At 38.8% G+C, this 19,981-nt stretch overlaps 1 protein-coding gene across 1 annotated transcript; it reads right to left on the minus strand.

Annotated features, from left to right (window-relative positions):
* Window positions 1-361: 361 nt before the first annotated feature.
* LOC139940510 (protein Skeletor, isoforms B/C-like) lies at window positions 362-19,506 on the minus strand. The gene is made up of 15 exons (XM_071936801.1): window positions 19,108-19,506; window positions 15,636-15,782; window positions 11,993-12,068; window positions 11,218-11,326; window positions 10,572-10,737; window positions 10,305-10,374; window positions 8,556-8,754; window positions 7,428-7,670; window positions 6,169-6,304; window positions 5,735-5,845; window positions 5,185-5,361; window positions 4,526-4,719; window positions 4,122-4,149; window positions 2,395-2,567; window positions 362-1,864 (listed from the first exon to the last, which is right to left on the minus strand). The coding sequence occupies exons 1-15, from the start codon at window positions 19,154-19,156 to the stop codon at window positions 1,637-1,639; spliced, it is 2,106 nt and encodes a 701-aa protein (XP_071792902.1). The 5' UTR covers window positions 19,157-19,506; the 3' UTR covers window positions 362-1,636.
* Between the last annotated feature and the right edge of the window lie 475 nt (window positions 19,507-19,981).

The raw sequence follows: 19,981 nt of genomic DNA on the forward strand, positions 1-19,981 counted from the left end.
ATGGATGGGGGGGGGGCGGGGGGGCGGGGGGCGGGGGGCGGGGGGGGGGGGCAAAATCACAGGAGATGGGGCGGGGCAGAATTCACTGGGACACCGTCCCGCGGCTCAAAGAAATATTCCAGTATACACACGATTTGAACTGAGACTGCAGTAATGTTCGAAAGGCAAAGATCATTACGCACTAAAAATAGGTTGTAGCTATAAGGTTCAAATAATTGAAAGTTCTTCGATTTTCTCGCTAAAGCCTATTAGCCTATAATGTTCGACTATTTCATCCTATACCGCGTAACACGTTTTAACCTGACAACATTCAAACAGACTCGATTAAACAAAATATAGGGCGACCTCAAGAGACCATCGATAAATTTCAAGAATCTGCATGTTTTAAGGGATCCGACCTTGACTTCGAAACTATTACCGTATCGACCAATCAATGGTAAAAATTTCAGCATCGCGTTGCGTTGAAGTACAGGACAAGGAGTGCTGCTGGAGTACTGTAATTTATTGTTTATTATTTTATCATGTATTGAAATTCGAAGTCGCATATTTTAAAAAGTTTACAATAACATAGCTTACATGTATATGAAGCGTGCAATACATCGATGCTTTCAGGAAAGAAAACAAATAACCAAACCACTTTACAATCGCAAAGAGCTAGTAAGATTTTTCAAACAATTAAAACAAAAATATTCATATTCAAAACAAACATTAACTTTACTTAGTAAATAGCTAACAAAAATCAATATGTATACAGTTGAGGTGTCATAAATAGGTTAAGAACTGTGTATTAATAAAATTCTTTTGGAACTTTAGAGTTTAGATATATAAAAAGTCATTAAAAAGGTACTTTCAGAGGTGGTCTGTACGCCATACACAGACATCAAAACATTCATTGCTTCAACATTATGTACAATAATTCGAAATTATTTCATAGCTGGTCTATGATACGCTCATATAAATTTGTGTGCCAGACAGTGATACAAATTACTTTTCTTTATTTTACATACATGCTGGTTCTTTCTTACCATGCCAGTGGACCCCGCTTCGAATCCAACCTCAGCTATAGAGTGTGTGGACTTGGTTCTCAACCCCTACCCGATTGCGTGCGTTTTCCCCCTTGGGTGTTTTTCCTATTACATCTTATCGACAATATTTTAGTTTCCTTCGATCTGTTACTGGAATTATTGCGAAGTTAGTTGTTTGAAAAAAATAAAAAAATAAAAATAAAAAATAAAGATATATATACAATTTCTGACTTGTGCGTTTTCTTAATATTTCAGCTAAGCCTACACATTTCTCGCAAACTCAACAATGTGCGCGTGCTCAGAACTACGTAAACATTGGAAATTAACCTGATAAGTCTGCTGCCACCTGGCGTTCGAAAGTCTCCCATTAGGAAAACTAAGATATTACAACAAATGTGCTAAAAAATATATATACAATTTCTTAACCATTTTTTTCTCGGGATATTATTACAGCTGTAACCAACCTGCAAAGTTTGATTGTGTTATAAATAACTGATTAAAACACATTTATGACTCAAAGAACTGTTTAAGTACAAATCAGATAAAGAAACCTCTTTTTGAGATTGTATTTAAGAATAAAATGTGTGCAGAGAAATTTTGTGTAGAACATTTTAAAACACAATAACTGCGAACATCGTCGTAAACAAAATGGCGACGACGGACACCAAAGGCGCAGTGGCTTCTCCGGTGGCTTTAGTGGTTTCAGCCTTTATTTCAGTTGCCATTGGCTCTTTCGTGGTAAACGGTGGCCTTGGTGCCGTAGGTTGTACGTCAGGCATCGTGATACTGGGGTCATCCACGACGCGAATCTTCCATCCCAAAAATCTGTGCGTGTAACACTAATTCCAAGAAAATGAGAAAAGAAAATTTATTGTATTTATTTATTTCCAGGCAACACACAAACAGTACATGTAGAGAAATAACACTATAAAAAGTAAGACTACAGAAAACATCAAGCCTGCGGATAACCAACAAAACGAAAACAATCGCTATCTAAAGGCAATCCAGACAAAACAACATACAAAGGCACAATATGTACAAGAGAAAACACGACATAAACATTTGATAAGTTTGGACTGGATATGTATTCAACGTGGCTTTAAAGGAACACGTTGCATTGGATAGGTCGAGTTGGTCTTTGAAAAGCGTTTGCAACCGTCTGTTATAAAATGCATATGGTTAGAAAGATGTTTTAAAAGTAGAATACAATGATCCACACAATGTGCCTCGAAATTGCGTGGTTTTCCTTTTACGTTGCGAACTAACACGGTCGGCCATTTATGGGAGTCAAACATTTGACTGGGGGATTCGAACCCACAACCTTGCGATTGCAATCCTGCAGCCAAACCACTTGACCACGGTTCCTCACCTGGTAGTACACCAAGTCCGGTGTGGTACCGTCTGGTGTCCAAGTTAACACTCCAGCAGAGGCCGATGGGTTGACGCAATGGAGTTCCAATGTATCTTTGAAGGCTGCGAAGCTGTCGTAGTTATCCGGGGACGTTCCGATGGTCTTGGGGCGCCACTCGCAGTACGGACCAACTGTGATTGAACACAAAAGCATTTGTTATGACTTAAGTTTATGGGGATTATATAATGAGAAAACAAAAGGTAAGCCTTTACAAAACAACTGAAGGAAGACTAAGGTTTCAAAAGTGCTAATGGATTTTTTTTTTTCAGAAGAAAATCATTTTAAGTTTTAAATCATAATATTAATAATTTTTTAATTTATATAGCGCAAATTCCAACATAATTTTGTTGAAATGTGCTAAACAACAAAATATTTAATAGATACAAGAAAGAATACAAACACATACATAAACGCGCTATTCATACAAATGAATACAAGAAACAGCAATACAATTATTTTTTAAATGAGCAATTAAATTTACAATAAGAATAACCACAATCAAAGAAAAGTAAAACGGAGATTAAATATGACGGAGGACAGAAACAAATCAAAAAAATTATTATGTAATTATTATTATTTGAATAGTGGAAAAACCGTTTGTATTCGGCATTAATGTTATAACGTTTGGGTGACAACCTTTATGCTTTTATTTTTATATATTTATATTGAGCTTATTATTGGTTGTGGTGGGAACATGTTATTCTTTTACTTATATCTTGTACTTTTAAAACATAAAAATAATACAAAGTATAAAATACAAAACGTAAACATGACAAAACAACACATATTACAAAACATAATACAAAACAAATTGTAAAGTATACATGAAGTACTTTTTGGTGTACATTTAACATTGTATTTTGGCCCGTAGAACACAAGGAGAATGTGAATACAACAATACAACTCCTACCAAACACCAACATACCAAGACACTGTAAGATAGTATAAAATTGTACATTATTTAAAGCAGTGTCATAGTCAGGATCGGTATACGCCTCTCTTAATATGTGTACATGAGGTACGTCACAATGCTAACCCAATATGAGGCGATGGGCGCTGCCACTGCAAGTGATGGGGAACTTGCGCCCGTAGCCTCATTTTGGGTAAGAATTATGACGTCATGCATAAATATTAAGACAGGCGTATACCCGAGACCAAGACCGTGACCAGCATGTCCAAGACTCGAGACCTACAACACTGGAGTAAAGATTTATTTCCTATCGGTGGATTGTCTCAAAGCTATTATTAGGTCATGCTTTAGGAAAAGAAAACCTACGTTTCCGGGAAAAACAGTTTGATCGCAAATAATGACAGAGAGCACATTGTGCCGTCTAGACAAAGAACAAACAATTATTTCGAAGCTTCAAAGTAATGTGTACTTCCTTGGTGGAATGAGTTACCGTTACCTCCTTGGAAAATTACATTCATTTTTAAAAGTCCTCGAGTTATTCATGAAAAAGACCTAGTGTTGGCCCAAGACGTCAATAATGATCGACGATTTACAACCGACACAATCCACACCATGTAATGTGGTCGCAGTTTATGGAAATTGCTAAAGAAGTTTTTTAGTCTTGATATTGTAGATTTTGGACTATAACTAGATAATATCCAATTAATTGCTGAATGGGAAAAATGTATTACGATATATTTTAATTCCTGCTTCATCGACTCCCAGTTCAACTTACCTTCCATCCCAGCATATATGTCCACGTTCTGAAAAGATAAACAACAATAATTATACAATATTAATTGTGTTTATGTACCTTTTACTGTAAATTTGATGTAGGCCCGCCTACTTTTATAATTTTTGTCTTTTCCATTTTTTATCTTTTCCAAAATTAAATAAATAAATAACATTACCATGTGAAACGTTCCTTTACATTCCAAAATTTGATCTGTAGCGAACCTCAAAGTTACAAAATGTATCCAGATTGCAAGTACAGTCATGCTCAGTTGAAATTGTGCAATGACACGAGAGATTTCGCAGTTTGCCAAAATAATTATGACCAATTGTTTGCCTCAAGTTAAAAAAAGGTTTGTGTGACAAAATTGCCTTACATTGATGGTATAACAATGTTTCACGTCTTACGTTTTGCTCATTTGCCGTTTTCTGTGCGTAGCCTCCTTCCGAGTCGTCAGTGATGTAGAATGGGTGGTATTGGGCCGACAATTGAGGGTCGTTTCCACCGTAGATTTGAAAGGTATAGGTGGTACCACGTTGGACTGTGATCTCGGGGATCAGAAGTTCATTGACGTACCAAGCGATACCCCAGCCAACTTTCCCTGAAGATTGAGGGGAAAATGTTTTGTTTATGAAACATAAAGCTTTTCGCAAGTCATTTGTATCTTTTATAATTATTCCTGTTTGAATATTTTTTAATTTTTTTATTTAAGAGGGTGTGCCGCTACCTGTAAGGGACATTGTATAAGAACTAGTGGTTTCATTTTACAAAATGATTCCATTGGATAAACGTGCAGTGACGTATGCTTTCTACATCTGCGTATTGATTGGTCCGCTGCACTTTCGGTAGTCTGCATATGATTGTAGGTGAAAGGTGATTATGGACGGGGATTGACCATAGGCTAGAGGCCACTCTCTGGCGTTATTCGCGATTCTCGAAGTATGACGTCAGAAAGTTTAGGCTAGATTACATGCTGGTTTGAAATTTATCATCAGAGAGAAAAATGAAACTACAATAATCTTTTCAGACAACTGCATTTGATGGTCTGTTAGCTTTCTAATCCCACCTGTAATGCCAGTGTAGCCACGTTCTCCACCAGATTGCCCGATCTGTACGGTGAATGATGTAACGCCCTCTATGCGAGACGGTGTCCATGACGTCATGGAGCTGTCCGTGCCGGCTGGGCTGGTGAACTCTGGACAAGTGGTGGCGCCCTGACGACCGAAGTTTAGTTTCAGATCCGCTGTGGGGGTAGGGGGAACAAGAAATTCAGCTCTGGTGTAATCAGCAGAGTGTGGGTTCGAGTCCAGATCGTGACACCTGTGTCCTTAAGCATGATTGTTTTGTAAAAGTTGGGAGGTAGTGCTTTCTGCTCTACAAGCCATGCTTTTGATTGATGATACCCAAGCCTACATCCGTATATGGACTGAAAATGGGGTAGCCCTGCTTCAGGCCCAGGATTAGGTGTTATAACGGCCCCTGGATAGTTGATTGTAGCCCACACCTAGAGTGGCATTCGGGCCTTGTGCATCTGGCGAATTGCATACAAAAAAAAGATAAATAAAAAAAAATGGAACGAAAAACGTATACTAATTTTCACTACACTAAGGGCCTACCTCTTGGTACGCTTGTGTGTTTGGCTACTCGTCCGTCAGGGTTGATTGGTCCCAACGCCCAGGATATGTACACTTCACGATCAGTGGGAATCCCTTGATCAACGCTGTCACCTGGGAAATTTAGAATAAAACTTATTATTTTAAAGGCACTGGGCACTATTTGTACGTACTTAAAATAATTGTTAGCATGTAAACTTATACTTGGTAGCGAGCAATGGAGAGCTGTTGATACTATAAAACATGTTCTTATCAGGAGACGAACATTATTTAAGCATGTAAAACGTATTTTTCGTGACATTGTTTTACTCATTTCTAAAAAACTACAACACCTCAGCAAGTAATATTTTAAGTGAAGCGAACAAAATCTCCACTATCATTAACTTCAAACGGTGTAATTTGTAAGTATGTGGACTTTGTGCTATGTTAAAGCGTACCTGTATTGAGAGGTCTTGTGTAAGATAGACGCACAATACCATTCTCCGAGACTAAGTTGTCTACCACTGCGTTGTTTGTCCCTCCAACTGCCGCGATGTCGTCAGGGCATGCCCCGTTACCATTGTTGGTGGAACACTAAAAATAAAGGGAAAAACATACTTTTTTTAAACGAAATTTCCAGAAACCCCTGACAAAAGAGACTCTGTAAAAATTGTGAACAAAACACATAAAAATCAGCGCTAAATACAGTTCTCCCGTTGCTTATAAAAACTTTATCAAATATAAAAACTATATCAAATTTTCATAATCATTAAATGAAATATGAACCTGGCTTTAAAGGAACGTTACAGAATTGGTAAGAAATAAAAATCGTGAAGATCACAGATTTACATAAAAATTTACACGGTCTAATGATGATGATAGTAGAAAACATCCCTTGAAATAATTCTGTCTGAAATGTCATATTTGATGGGAAATAAATAATCTAACTTCGCTTATGGAGTTTATCGCTCAGTGAGCATTGTATTCATTTTTATTTTGGCATCGATGCAATGCAAAATTCGTAGTCGGTTTTTCACTATTCTCTCATGACCCAGATGGCCAATCGATCTCAAACTTCTACTGGTTTGTCAGTTTAAGTATATGGTGGAAATAAAAAGTGATTACACTGCCAGCAACTGTTTTGTTGGTAAAGCCCAACTTACATTAAAACATTACAAAAATAAGCATGTTATAAAGCGAGTGGCTTAAATGGTATGAGCAAATGTAATTAAAGGAACACGTTGCCTTGGATCGGACGAGTTGGTCAAAACAAAAGCGTTTGTAACCGTTTTTTATAAAATGCATATGGTTGAAAAGATGTTTTAAAAGTAGAATACAATGATCCACACAAGTTTGCCTCGAAATTGCGTGGTTTTCCTTCTACTGTGCGAACTAACATGGTCGGCCATTTATGGGAGTCAAAATTTTGACCCCCATAAATGGCCGACGTGTAAGTCGACAAGGTAAAAGGAAAACCACGCAATTTCGAGGCATGTTTGTGTGGATCATTGTATTCTACTTTTACAACATCTTTCTACCCATATGCATTTTATAAAAAACTGTTACAAATGCTTTTCAAAGACCAACTCGACCGATCCAAGGCAACGTGTTCCTTTAATATTGTCCTCTTGTTTAACTAAACTTTTTAAAATGCAAAATTATTTATTTCAGGGAGGACAGTTTTTTAATACAACATTGTTTTTATATCTATATCTACCTGTGCTTTGGACTGAAGCCTGTAGTCCACGGCCCTGGCGCTCATCGACGCGATGTCCATCCACCCGACCACTACGTCCGATCCCTCCATTATGGTCTGAGAGTCAGAGCCGCTCAGGCCGAATGCCATGTAGTTCCCGGGGTCAACTCGACCTGCGAGTTCTACTTTGAGGTCGGTGCCGTCGACTCTCCATTTAACTTGAAACTCGTTATCGGACAGCACCTCGCATTGGAACGCTGCAGGCTTTTGGAGAGAAAAACAAACAAAACATCATTAGCCTATTTTAAATGTGGGATGGATTTGAAACTTTGCATGGTGGAAATACGATATAGTAAGCTTTGCGGTACCACCATGTAATGACATTCTCTAAATGAGTTGGGGTGGTTATAAAAAAATAGTGCTGCTTAGGGGCCGTTCACAATTACCAACATTTTCACAAGTGCATGTGGTTTAAAGGTTTTTTTTTTTTTAGATCAAGTTTTTGGCCATGACATTAACCCATATCTAGTGAGATTGGAGTTGTATATTTACCTGTAGAAGTTTCAACTTCATACAAAGTAAGTAAGTTTTTGAGAAAAAAAGTGAAAATCACATACCAATTTTTTCAGGAGAGTCGCGTAAATATCAACATTAATTTTTTGTTAAAGCTTACGGCGTGCATTAATCCCCCCCCCCAGCGTACCATTTGTACGTTCGTGGAGATGTTAAGCATATAAAGTAGCTAAGCAAGACAAATTATGCTTACCAGAATAAGGTTACCAGCCAAACTACCGTGTCACAAGTACAATGTGTGACTGGTATCTTGCTCTCCTATTTTTCTTTCTGTACGGTTTTTATGAATTTTCTGCATTTCATTGGCCATTTTATAATTAGCTTCTTTTTTCTCTTTTTTTAACTCGATGGTTGTCATAAAAGTAAGGTTTGCGGTAACACCATGTAATGATATTAATCTCTTATTGAGTTGGGGTAGTTCTGAAAAGAGCTGTATAGGTTTTAATTGTTGATGTGTGTCCACAATTCAGCCCTTTGCTCTCATGTGATATTTTTAGTTAACAAACCAACAATGAATGAATGAATCTAGTAATACATTAGAACAACGACGAGTCTAATAACCGCATCGATATTTACCATAACTTCGGGGACGAAAGCGGGCACATTGAGGGCGCTCGACGTAAATGAGATGTGGCCGAAGTTCTGCCTGGCCAGGACGCACCACATACCGATGTTATTGATGTCAAACACGGTCATGCCTTCCGGCATAGTGACCTCAATATCTTGTCCAGTAAAAGCCTGTCCGATTCTCTGGTTGTTGCCGGTAGCTGGTAAGCTGTAATGTGTGGCAGAAACAGCAATAAAATTCAACGATAATACAACTCAAATCATTTGTAATTTCCCCATTGATATCAATGTAACCAAAGCGACGCTGGAAGAAAATAATAGTCTGGTTCCTGTTTTTTTTTAGTCTGGTTCAAAATTATTATTATCATTCATCATTGTTATTTTGTACAAGGAACATGACCAAGATGGAGACAAAATTAATGATAAAGGTATATTATTTGTCAGGCAGATTGTAGCTACTTGTCATGCCCAATGTTTGTCTCTCCTACTGTTTGCGTTTTTGTCTGTCTGTCTGTTCTTCTGTCTGTCTGTTTGTCTGTCCAGTGCTCTGGTTGCCGCATATAAGCTGTGTGAACGAAGCATAAAACTTAACATATCAACGATTCGTTAACTATGAGTTCAAATGGCGTTTGAAGCTTTGCATTGTGTGAAGGTAGTAGAGTAGATGAGCAGAGTATACTAATCGAAACGTCAAGACCACAACGGCTCTATTTAGAGCCAACACTCACTCAAAAGATCGAGATAGTACACATGGTTGTACCCGCAAGTTTACTATTTAGTATTAGTTTCTTCTAAACTATGACATAAATGGCGAACAGTATTAACATCGATGGAAACAAGAGCAAGGGCAGGATCTTGGAGGAGACTTAAATTACTATCGTAGATCAGCTGGAGATGGACGCAACACAACAAAAAACAACTGAGCTTTAGGAGGCTGATGCTTGACCGGGATGCAGTGGAAGGGCGACCATCAGAGGTTCCCCAGATCGTCTGTTATATATAATGTGTGGTGAAGAGGTTTCCAACTCGTGGTTTAATCCCAACGAGGCCTGGTTCTTGATAATTTTACTGAGACGAAGTCGAGGTAAATTATCAAGAACCAGGCCTCGGCGGGTTTAAACCACTAGTTGAAAATCGATTAAACACACTTTGATTCCCATTCATAAAATACCTTTTCGGTCAAAAACATCAACACTTTTTATCAATGGTCAAAAAGTAAAATAAATGCAAAAATTATAATTGTTCAATGATTTCTTTCAACACAACACCCCTCCAGCTATGAAATGGTAAAGCCCTCCGCCGCCCTCGGGTAAACAACTCCCTGTAAGGGGATGCTGTGCGCGTTGCGCGTATCGCGTGATGTGGCACAACTGTTTCAGCCGGTGCTCTCGACCAATAGGAATGAAGAAACAATCTTATAAGAACAGGTGCCAGCTCGCGTGTCACGCCCATGTTTCAACATTTTTTTACTGGTCATAAACAAATGTTTATACACACCCACGTGACGCGCTCTCCACCAATAGGAATAGAGGAACTGTCTGAGGTATTTATGAATAATATTTAAGTGGCTGTCTGTTTGTTTTGGTAGTTGTTTGTTTGTTTGTTTGTTTGGCTGTTTTCTACAAGCTCCTGCTTCTGAATCTGAAACAATGTAGGTTTTTTCAACCATTACTATATGGGCAGCCAATTATTTTAGTTCTCCACTACTAAAAAGTTCAGGCTACAATGCAAACCACATAATTATCTAAAGGAACTTACTCTGGTTTCCATACAAGCTTGATACCGCTCGTTGTGGGAGTACTTCCGGGTCCTGCCCAGAAATATGCATCTAGAAAGAAAAAAACCCAATCATAACAGTAAAAGGGATGGCTTTATAGCTGTATTCGTATATATCTTTCTTAAGTTTGTATATACTCAGCTCGCGTTTGGTAGATACGTGCGATTTATAAGACTTCGATAGTATTATTAATTTTTATTATTATCCGAACAACAGCCTTAGCAAAAGTCGAGAATGACCCAACCAACCTGGTCCATATCCATCGTAATACAGCCCTTCAAAACGGAACGTCTTTGCGTCTAGTACCTTGACGCTGGTCGCACGAACCGCGTGGGCGAACGTCGGTAGAGCGCCGAGGTCGTGGACGGCTGGATTGACAAAACTGTCGGCTATGGTAAGGCTACCGAAGTTCGCCTAAAATGCAGAAGGGGATAAAATATTAACTAGTTTGACTTTAGGGTTAGTTTGAAAAAAACAAAAACAAAAATCTACAATTGTATCACGATATCGGTGAACTAATTTAACTTCGTACACAATTTAAAATAACTTTCAAAACCGTTTTAATACGATACCTTTTTTTAAAATTAATAGGAGAACGAAAATATAAGAACCAACCCTTGCGACATACTGTAATTATAGGCCTATTGTAAATAACTGTAGTTAATTTGTGGTGATCATGGCAGCCAAGGCGTCAAACAATTACCGTAAAATATTGATAACGAAATATTTGCGGGGAAATGTAAAAAATTACGAGTAACGTACGTAAAATAACTTTAAAGGTTACCAGCCAAACTACTATGTCATGTGTTCATTTTTTTACTGGTATCCTGCTCATTTGTATTGCTTTTAAGAAGCAGATAAAATTGTGCCCGGCCCAGGTTTTGTTATACTTACATGAAATTGACGACACCACACCGATAACCACTTGTAGTCAGAGACTGTTTTACCCGCTGGGAGACGGACCGATATCTCTGCATCTCCGTACAAGCCTAACTTGACATCCCTGCATCACAAACCAAACAAAATGGAGAAAACAAAATCAGTAACATAATTGACTGTAGGTGACATTAGACTTTATGATAGTTAGGAGATGCTTAGGCCGTGTCCGAAACGACGACTTCGGCTACAGCTACGTCTAGATCAGCGCGTCTACCGGTGTTGAAGAATAGGCAGACGCGCGCGATCTAGCCGTAGCTGTAGCCGAAGTTGCCGTTTCGGACCGGGCCTCACTTTCCAAAGCACAATGGGTTTAACTGGTGATTCTGGTGCCACCTAAACTCCCCAAAGTCTCACATTGTTATTGGTACACAGGGGAAACGGGTCACGACACAAATTACCAGACATTTTTTTAGAGTTGCTATCCTTGCTCAAAAAGAAATCCCGGACAACTTTGTAATTAAAACGTCCCGGAAAGGGTCAAAAGACTATGACACGTCGTTTGTTGTAATTATAAGTTCACCACATCCTCTAGTTTTTAATGAACACACCAAACAATCATATCTCACCGTAAAATCAGATGTAACGTTTAGTTATTTCACAATAATGTGTTTTTGCCAATTTCTAGACGACAAAAGTGGTATTTTTCACAAACGACGACTTTAAATCAGGAAAGGCTGTATATAATTATTTCCAGTTGAGTATCGATTATCATGCACCCTTCAGTACTTACGGATTATTAGGATCGACTGGCAATATAGTACCACTAGCATCGGGTCGATCTGTATCACCAATCCATAAAAATGCATCTGGTAGAAAAATCAAAACAATTTACAATTATTCTATTGGTTTCCAATATGCAATGATTAATCAGGATCCTGGCACTAAATGTCCCAGATGTATTGTGTTGTTAATATGGTTTAGGGAATGGTTTCAACAAGAATTCCACTTTGAAATTGCATTTTCGTATAATGGAATTTCACATAATTTTCTGTGTTCATCATTTTTAAAATATTGCAAATTCCAAGGAGCACTGCCAAAATGGTGACATATTATTTACAGGCAATGTGCCGCTTTAAGGACATTATTGTCATGACCGGAAATTGAACCCATTATGCACACACTCATTCAACCATTAGTAATTCAGTCTGATGCACTAGATTAGCCTGTTGCATTTAAATTGAGGCCCTTTTACACGAGAAGCAATGGTCCCTTGCTAAATTGTAGCATGGTTGTAAAGTAATATATACATATTATATATAAACTGTACCTCATGTGAATGGACAACATTTTTTCCCTCTGTCCAAGCTCTTTTGGATCTCTTGCAAACATTGCTACATTTTTACAACCAAAAATATGTTAAAATTAGACAAGGGACCCCAGGTATTAATACCATAAAGCCACTTTCACACGAAAGCAATTTAGCAAGGGTCCCTTGCTAAATTGTAGCATGGTTGTAAAATCTTACAAAATGTACCTCGTGTGAAAGGACAATAATTTTCATTACTGTCCAAGTTCTCTTGAAAAACCTTCGTCAATTATTGCTACAGTTTTACAACCATGGTAAAATTAGACAAAGGACACCGGTAATAATATATACCATTAAACCCCTTTGACACTACAGCAAGGGTCCCTTTCTAAATTGTAGCATGGTTGTAAAATTTTACAAAATGTACCTCGTGTGAAAGGACAATACTTTTCTCTATACTACCAAGTTCTCTTGGAAAATCTTGTCAAACATTGCTACTGTAACGCAGAGATTTATATGATTATTATATGCAAGACTCTGGTTACCTAGAACTGAAGAAGAAGCGTGTTGCGAGCGGACTGGAGTATATAGAGAGTGACGACGACTGAAGAAACCACGTGAAACAATTGACTGGGTCTAATCTTGGTTTATTAAGAAGTTGACTTATAGCAGTACAATAAGTTACAGAGGTGATGGACCTAGCTAGTAGGTTGGAGAGGCGAGTCTCTTGTAAAGAGAAAGTTGAAGGAGTAGTCGAGGCCCAGAGTGAAAGTTGGGCAGAGGTTATATAGGATTTTGGTGGTGGGGGAACTCTAAATTTACAAATGATGTCACACAGAAATAATATAAGATTGGTGACATCATTACCTAGAAGTGGGATGATGTAATGGTCAACAGGGGGGGGTAAGGGTGGGTGGTCAGGAATGTGAGGGGGGCTAACACTGGACATGGGCTGACAGAGGATATGGGCCACCTGTTGAAGTGTAAACAACTATTTTGGGAATTGTACTCTAGAGATAAAATAGTGGGAATACATCCTTACATTACTTTTATCTGGGGAAAAGAAAATGTCCCCATTTTCAAGGTAAAATTAAAAGTGACCATAATTATCAAAAGTAAACCAAATACACGTATAGAATGAATTTGGAAATTTAAGTAAGGACAAACAACAAAATTAGTAAAGCAGTCCAATTTGAACATACAAAAATAATAATGGCAAGTTAACCACTGGATAAATTGTACAGATGAACTGGTAAACTCAAGTTTAAGTTGATAAATGAGTAGAATAAGTGCTTAGAATAAAATATATATAAACAACAAAGAATATCGCAATTGTTGAAATTAAAATTATGACCAAAGGCAATGGTGGGCCTTTACATGATTGACACAGTACCAAGTTTATACAATAGAAAGTTAATTATGGCAGTAATCAGAACAAAGATCTTATCAAACAAGTTGTTGCAACCAAATTATCGACTGCGGTCAGAAGGCAAATGAATTGGGGTTGGAGGAAAGTTGTATGGTGGAGTTGGGCGTAGGGTTATGGGCAGAGAGTAGGGAGGATTGGTTGGGGCTGTAGGAGAGTGGATAAAAACAACAACAGGAAAGAGGTGTTGTTTTGGAATTGGCAGCAAACCCGATCCAGCGGTTGGAGAATGGATCTTAGGTTTTGCACAATGCTTTGATGTGGTAGGAGTACTTGTGGGGGAGGTAATCTCGGTTTGATGGAAAGTCTGGCAATACTTTGTTACACCATCACGAATGTACGGCCAGTAACACACTTTCAGAGATTGTTTGATTATCATGTGGACACTTAGTTTGCAAGAGGAGTTACCATGTAGATAGGCAAGGACAGTGGGTTGTAGGGAGGTGGGGATAATTACTTGATTGACACGCTTAGCAGCAAACGAAGGCTGGTAGTGTCGTTATAGAATACCATCGACTAGGTTGAGTTTATGGAAATCCAACCATAGGCGACGTGAGACATGCGATTGCTTGTGTAATGTGGAACATTTGGGACGGGATCCATTTTCGACCCAAGAAATAACCAATGAAAGGTCTGGGTCATCTTGTTGACATTGCTTAATGTTGTAACCATTGGAGGAAAGAGTACAAATAAGGTCTGCATCAATAGCAAATGATGAAGGTTTAGTGGGAGGAGCGGTTGTAGTTGATATGGGGGTCTGAGTAAAAATACTATTAACATATACGGGCTTGGTGACAGGGGGCTCAGACACTGAAGGTGTGGAGCGCTTCTCCGGTGGAAGAGAAGGTGGGGAGGGGTCACAATGTTGTGATCGTTCATCTCGATCACGACTGTGTGGTCTGGTCTGGCATAACTGTGTGACCTAGAACTATGACGGTTTCTATAAGGGGACTCAGGACGGCGGCTACTACTGGAGTAATGGCTGTCATGGGAGCTGCGGTCATAGCGACTGGGACGGGGACTGGGTGATCTGTGACGGGTATCACGAGAGTGGTTATGTTCACCACGTGAATATCGGCGATGTTCACGTGAATATCTGTGATTACGACGATGACTAGGAGAACGGTAACGGGGAGGAGATGGGGAATATCGATGAGGAGAGTAATAGCGAGATAGGCGGGACAAGTGCATGTCTTTGATCACAAGAAAAAGGCAATGGAAGCAGGAACACGAAACTTGAAGACCGGAACGAAGAGCAGGAAAACAGGAACAATGTTCAGGAAATGAAGCAAACCGGAACGATGAAACATTTAAAATGTTCAGAGGGGGTGGGGGAACTCTAAATTTACAAATGATGTCACACAGAAATAATATAAGATTGGTGACATCATTACCTAGAAGTGGGATGATGTAATGGTCAACAGGGGGGGGTAAGGGTGGGTGGTCAGGAATGTGAGGGGGGCTAACACTGGACATGGGCTGACAGAGGATATGGGCCACCTGTTGAAGTGTAAACAACTATTTTGGGAATTGTACTCTAGAGATAAAATAGTGGGAATACATCCTTACACTACCTTTTTACAACCATGCTAAATAAGGCAAGGGACCCCATGTAATAGTAACTTATATCACTTTAGACGACTCTGTCATGCCACACCAATAACCAACATGAATCAAGTTTTTGTTTGACTTGGATCCTACCTGGTGCCGTGCCATCGTACGTGAACCCCCGGATGAGCAGACGGTTAGAGTCGACGGCGTATACGGTCCCGGTCACCCTGTGGTTAATGGTCGACAAACTACCAACGAGTGCACCATAGTACGGGTCTGCATCACATGTCGTAAAGGCTGTGAAATTTAAAAAGTAATCATCATTAGGACTGTAAATTTCATCAAAGATTAACTGAAAGAAAAAAACACTGCCTTCTCACCCACACAAGCTTGCTTTGCTAAGATGTACTCTCTTAATGTAAAAGAGTGAAAAGGCACTCTTTGAAGAGCCATATTATGAAGGACAACTCTTTTTCGAGTGGTCTTCCACTCTTTAAGATTGAAGTTTTCATCTGTTTGAGTAATTTTTCACTCACTCCTGGAGTGAAACCCCTCTTAAAGAGTGAAATAAAGATCACTCTTTTTAAAGAGCTAATGAGTGACAGCTCGAAATGTAAAGAGTGGTGTTTTTCACTCTTTTACATTTAGAGAGTAGAACAAAGAACCATTCCAACAAATTAAAATGAAATGTTCACTGGTTAATGTTAAATGTGTACAAAGACACTTAAACTGGATAAAACAATCGAACGGTTCTAAAATCCAAAGGTTTACCTAGCCTTTAAGATGGAAGGGGCTTGTAAATGGAACTCTGGGAGAAAACAAATCTGTCCAAATATTTGTTTTTTGCATCAGCTTTTGAAGTTGGCAAGAAAGAGTGTCGCAACGAAAAAACCTCGAGGTTTGTTCAAAGACAGCAATTATTATAACATTCCCAGCCATTTGTACCACCGCCTCTACGTGGTTTCCATGACAACAACATTAGTGAGCTATGGAAACTGTTGTCATGGTTACGTTTTAATATGGTTGACGAGATGCTTGTTTCATAAATAAAAAAAGGGCGGTATTGAGTGGAGGTTACGAGAAAAGTACCGTATCGATACTCTAACTGACACGATAGGAAAACCGTGCACTTTTAAGTAAAACATTTTAATTATGATTGTATTTTGCATACAGGTTTTTGTTAAGGCCATTTTAATTTTCCCAGTGATGAATAATACAGTTTTGATAATAATAACTAGTTTTTATGTAGCACTTTTCTTTCCGAAGGGTCTCCCAAAGCGCTCCGACACTATTACCCCTGGTCACTGTGCCTTAAATCATTTCGTAAACAATCTCAGCTCCCAGGGGAGTATGCAGCCTGTGCAACATTAATAACTTGCTACTCGGCTAAATCAATCACAAGAACCATCTCTGCCATCACATGTGATAATTTACCCCCTGGGTGAAGAGAAGCAATGACACATGTATAGTTAAGTGTCTTGCTCAGGGACACAAGTGTCACGACCGGGATTCGAACCCACACTCTGCTGAACAGAATCACTAGAGCTTGATTTTGGTGCTCTTATCCGCTTGGCCATCTATATATTATGCACTGCAGTTGGTTGCCTCAAAGTATGCAGTAAAAGTTGCCTCGTGTGACAAGGCCCGTAGTTTCGTAATCTCTCATTGGTGGGAAACTCTCATTACTTTGATAATGAAGTGGTGGCGCTGGAGATTCCCGCCCTTGGAAAAGGTCAAATATATTCAAGCCTTTTATCCTTCCACCAACAATCCAGTCATAGATGAGCACCTGTATCTCTCCTTGCTATAGCCAGACATCCGCCCGGAGGTCAAGTCCGGCTTCCGTGCACGATTCGAGAACTGACTCAATTATGTTTGCTAATTAAAGGGAAGGTACACGTTTGGTAATTACTCAAAACAAATATTAACTTAAAAACTGACTTGGTAACGAGCATTGGGGAGCTGTTGATAGTATAAAGCATTGTGAGAAACGGCTCACTCTGAAGTAGCATAGATTTAGAGAAAGAGGTAAATTCTCACTAAAATAGTAAAAGACTAACCAGAAGTCTTTTGTTTCTATCTGAACGCACACAAATTCGTCCAACAAGGGTGTTTTTTCTCTCATCATTTTCTCGCAACTTCGATGACCAATTTAGCTCAAATTTTCACAGGTTTGTTACTTTATGTTTATGTTGGGATAACCAAGTAAGAAGACTGGTCTTTGACAATTCCCAAACGTGTACCTTCCCTTTAAAGTTCATGGTACCTATACACTCTACAACAGTCTTTGATTTCCGACACTTTTCTAAGCATAAGTTTTTTACACACTTGTTTTCAGATGTATATGGCCTTACACTTTTTTTCGCTGGCCTCATTCAGAGCTTTTCCCCCTCTTCCCACCCTTGATATTGTCCCTTTACCCCCCCCCCCCTTTTGTCCTCCCTATTCAATTTTTAGGCATACCCCTTGCTTTTTTGTCTTCATGCTTTCTAACTCCATTTCATATTTCCACTTCACTGCTTATGTTTCACTTAATTTACCTGTTTATGTTTGTTACGTTGTCAACCTTCGAGAAAGACTTTGCTAGAGGGTCGAAACGCATCTTTTTTCACGAAGTGAAAGCTGCTGTGTAGGCTTTCAATGCCAACAGTTTGAATTGCCATTAATTTTTAAGAGTGCTTTTGCTATACGAAAAGTCTAACATTCCCTTTAATTAACCAGCATGTTTATGATGTGAAACAAAAACCGTGTCCTTGGCCTAATGGAAGATGGTCCTCCAATCGTGGTATGGTGATGTTATTCAGTACATCTGGTGAAAAAGTTCCTTTGAATTGCAAAGCAACATGCTATCAATAGCATTCCGTGAAAAGCACTACTAATGTTATAAATCATTCCTTGTGGCCTCTAATTAACTATTTTGTACAATTTATTTCGTGAATTCACGCACTTAAAATTATAAAATGACAATGATTTTCCTCAACTATGGCAAATTTGGTTCTGTTTTATTGTCTTTACTACTCTAATACTTCAGCACTTTGAGGTAATTTTCTGCGTCATTTGCTCCTCATTATGTTCATTCTCCAGTCCATCATAAGTTTAATATCACCGAATGTTTCAGGCCACCAACTTACAATATTTTTCTGAAATCAAAACAACCAAACCGAGACTAGATTGAAGATTAGTCTGGTCCCCCTCCCCCTTTGGTATTAAAAGGTACTTTTACTAGGCAAACAAGATAATTGTTTGCAGACCGCTTTAACTAAATATAGTCATGTCAAGAAGAAGAACAGTGTGTGGTTCCCAGTTGTTACTTCTACTACGATGTTTTTTTTACATGAGTCTGTTCTATACAGTACTTCCCCGAGTTCTTTGTAAAATCCACAGGCAGAAAATAATAATAATAATAACTGTACAATTTCGGCCACGAGCAAATGGTAAGAGAATTGGCAATGGAAAGGGAGGGCGTCCACCACCATTTTTTTCATTGGATAGGAAATACTATAGTATCTAATTTGTAAAAAATTGTGAAAAGGTGGTAGCGAGGTGCGGAAAGTTATCCTATTACTTATTTATGTTTACATTTACTTTTTTAACCAATTGGCTTTTTTAGACGTACACGTACCTTGAAGTATTGCCAGCAAGAGACATGCAGCCCAAACCGCCATCCTCATTAAGAAGACCGTTAACACTCAGGAGGGGAGTATACGCTGTCCACGAAGCCAAAATCTATAACGAGGTGCAGTAGTTGTATGTGGTGCTGTGAGTTGGTTTACAGTGTAGAGATGATGTACACTTTGATCAACACTGTGCCGATTGGGCGAGTGAGCTTATGTACCAAAATGTTTTTACAATAGGCCTACACCAAATTTGGCCCGCATTGGCCGTGGTTTTTCTGACCGGATTCTACGTCATAATAAAAAGAGAAAATACAGAAATCACAATGGGTTGCTACAACCAAAGAAAGGAAATCCAACCACCGACTGGTATTATTGTACTAAAGGAAAGTACGTCAGCAGCCACATACGTCAATAGCTACCAGGCGCAATAAGGAATGGCACCTGACAATGGTAGAGATGGTTATAGAGTCATTCAACTGTGACGTGCCTTTGTTCGTCGCTGCTGTCTGGTATTTACCGGCTGGGAGGCAAGCATAAGCAAGTCATAGAATAAAAGCCAATCCCCTCCCCTTATAAGGTCAAGACATGGAAAGTAGTGCATGTTTTAAAGGCACTGGACACTATTGGTAATTACTTAAAATAAGTGTTGGCGTAAAAACTGAAAAGGGTCACTTGTTGCCGTTTTGTTGAAATTGGCCTTTGAAGGCGCTGAACAAAATCATTTTTAAAATTACTCAAAATAATTACTAGCATAAAACCTTACTTGGCAGGGAGTAATAAAGAGCATTGTAAGAATCGGCTCTTTCCTTCCTCCATGCTCTGAAGTAACATGGTTTTTAAGGCAATTTTTGTTTTCAATTTTATTATATATAATAGGCA

Source organism: Asterias amurensis, chromosome 8 (assembly GCF_032118995.1).
Source record: "Asterias amurensis chromosome 8, ASM3211899v1".
NCBI lineage: Eukaryota > Metazoa > Echinodermata > Asteroidea > Forcipulatida > Asteriidae > Asterias > Asterias amurensis.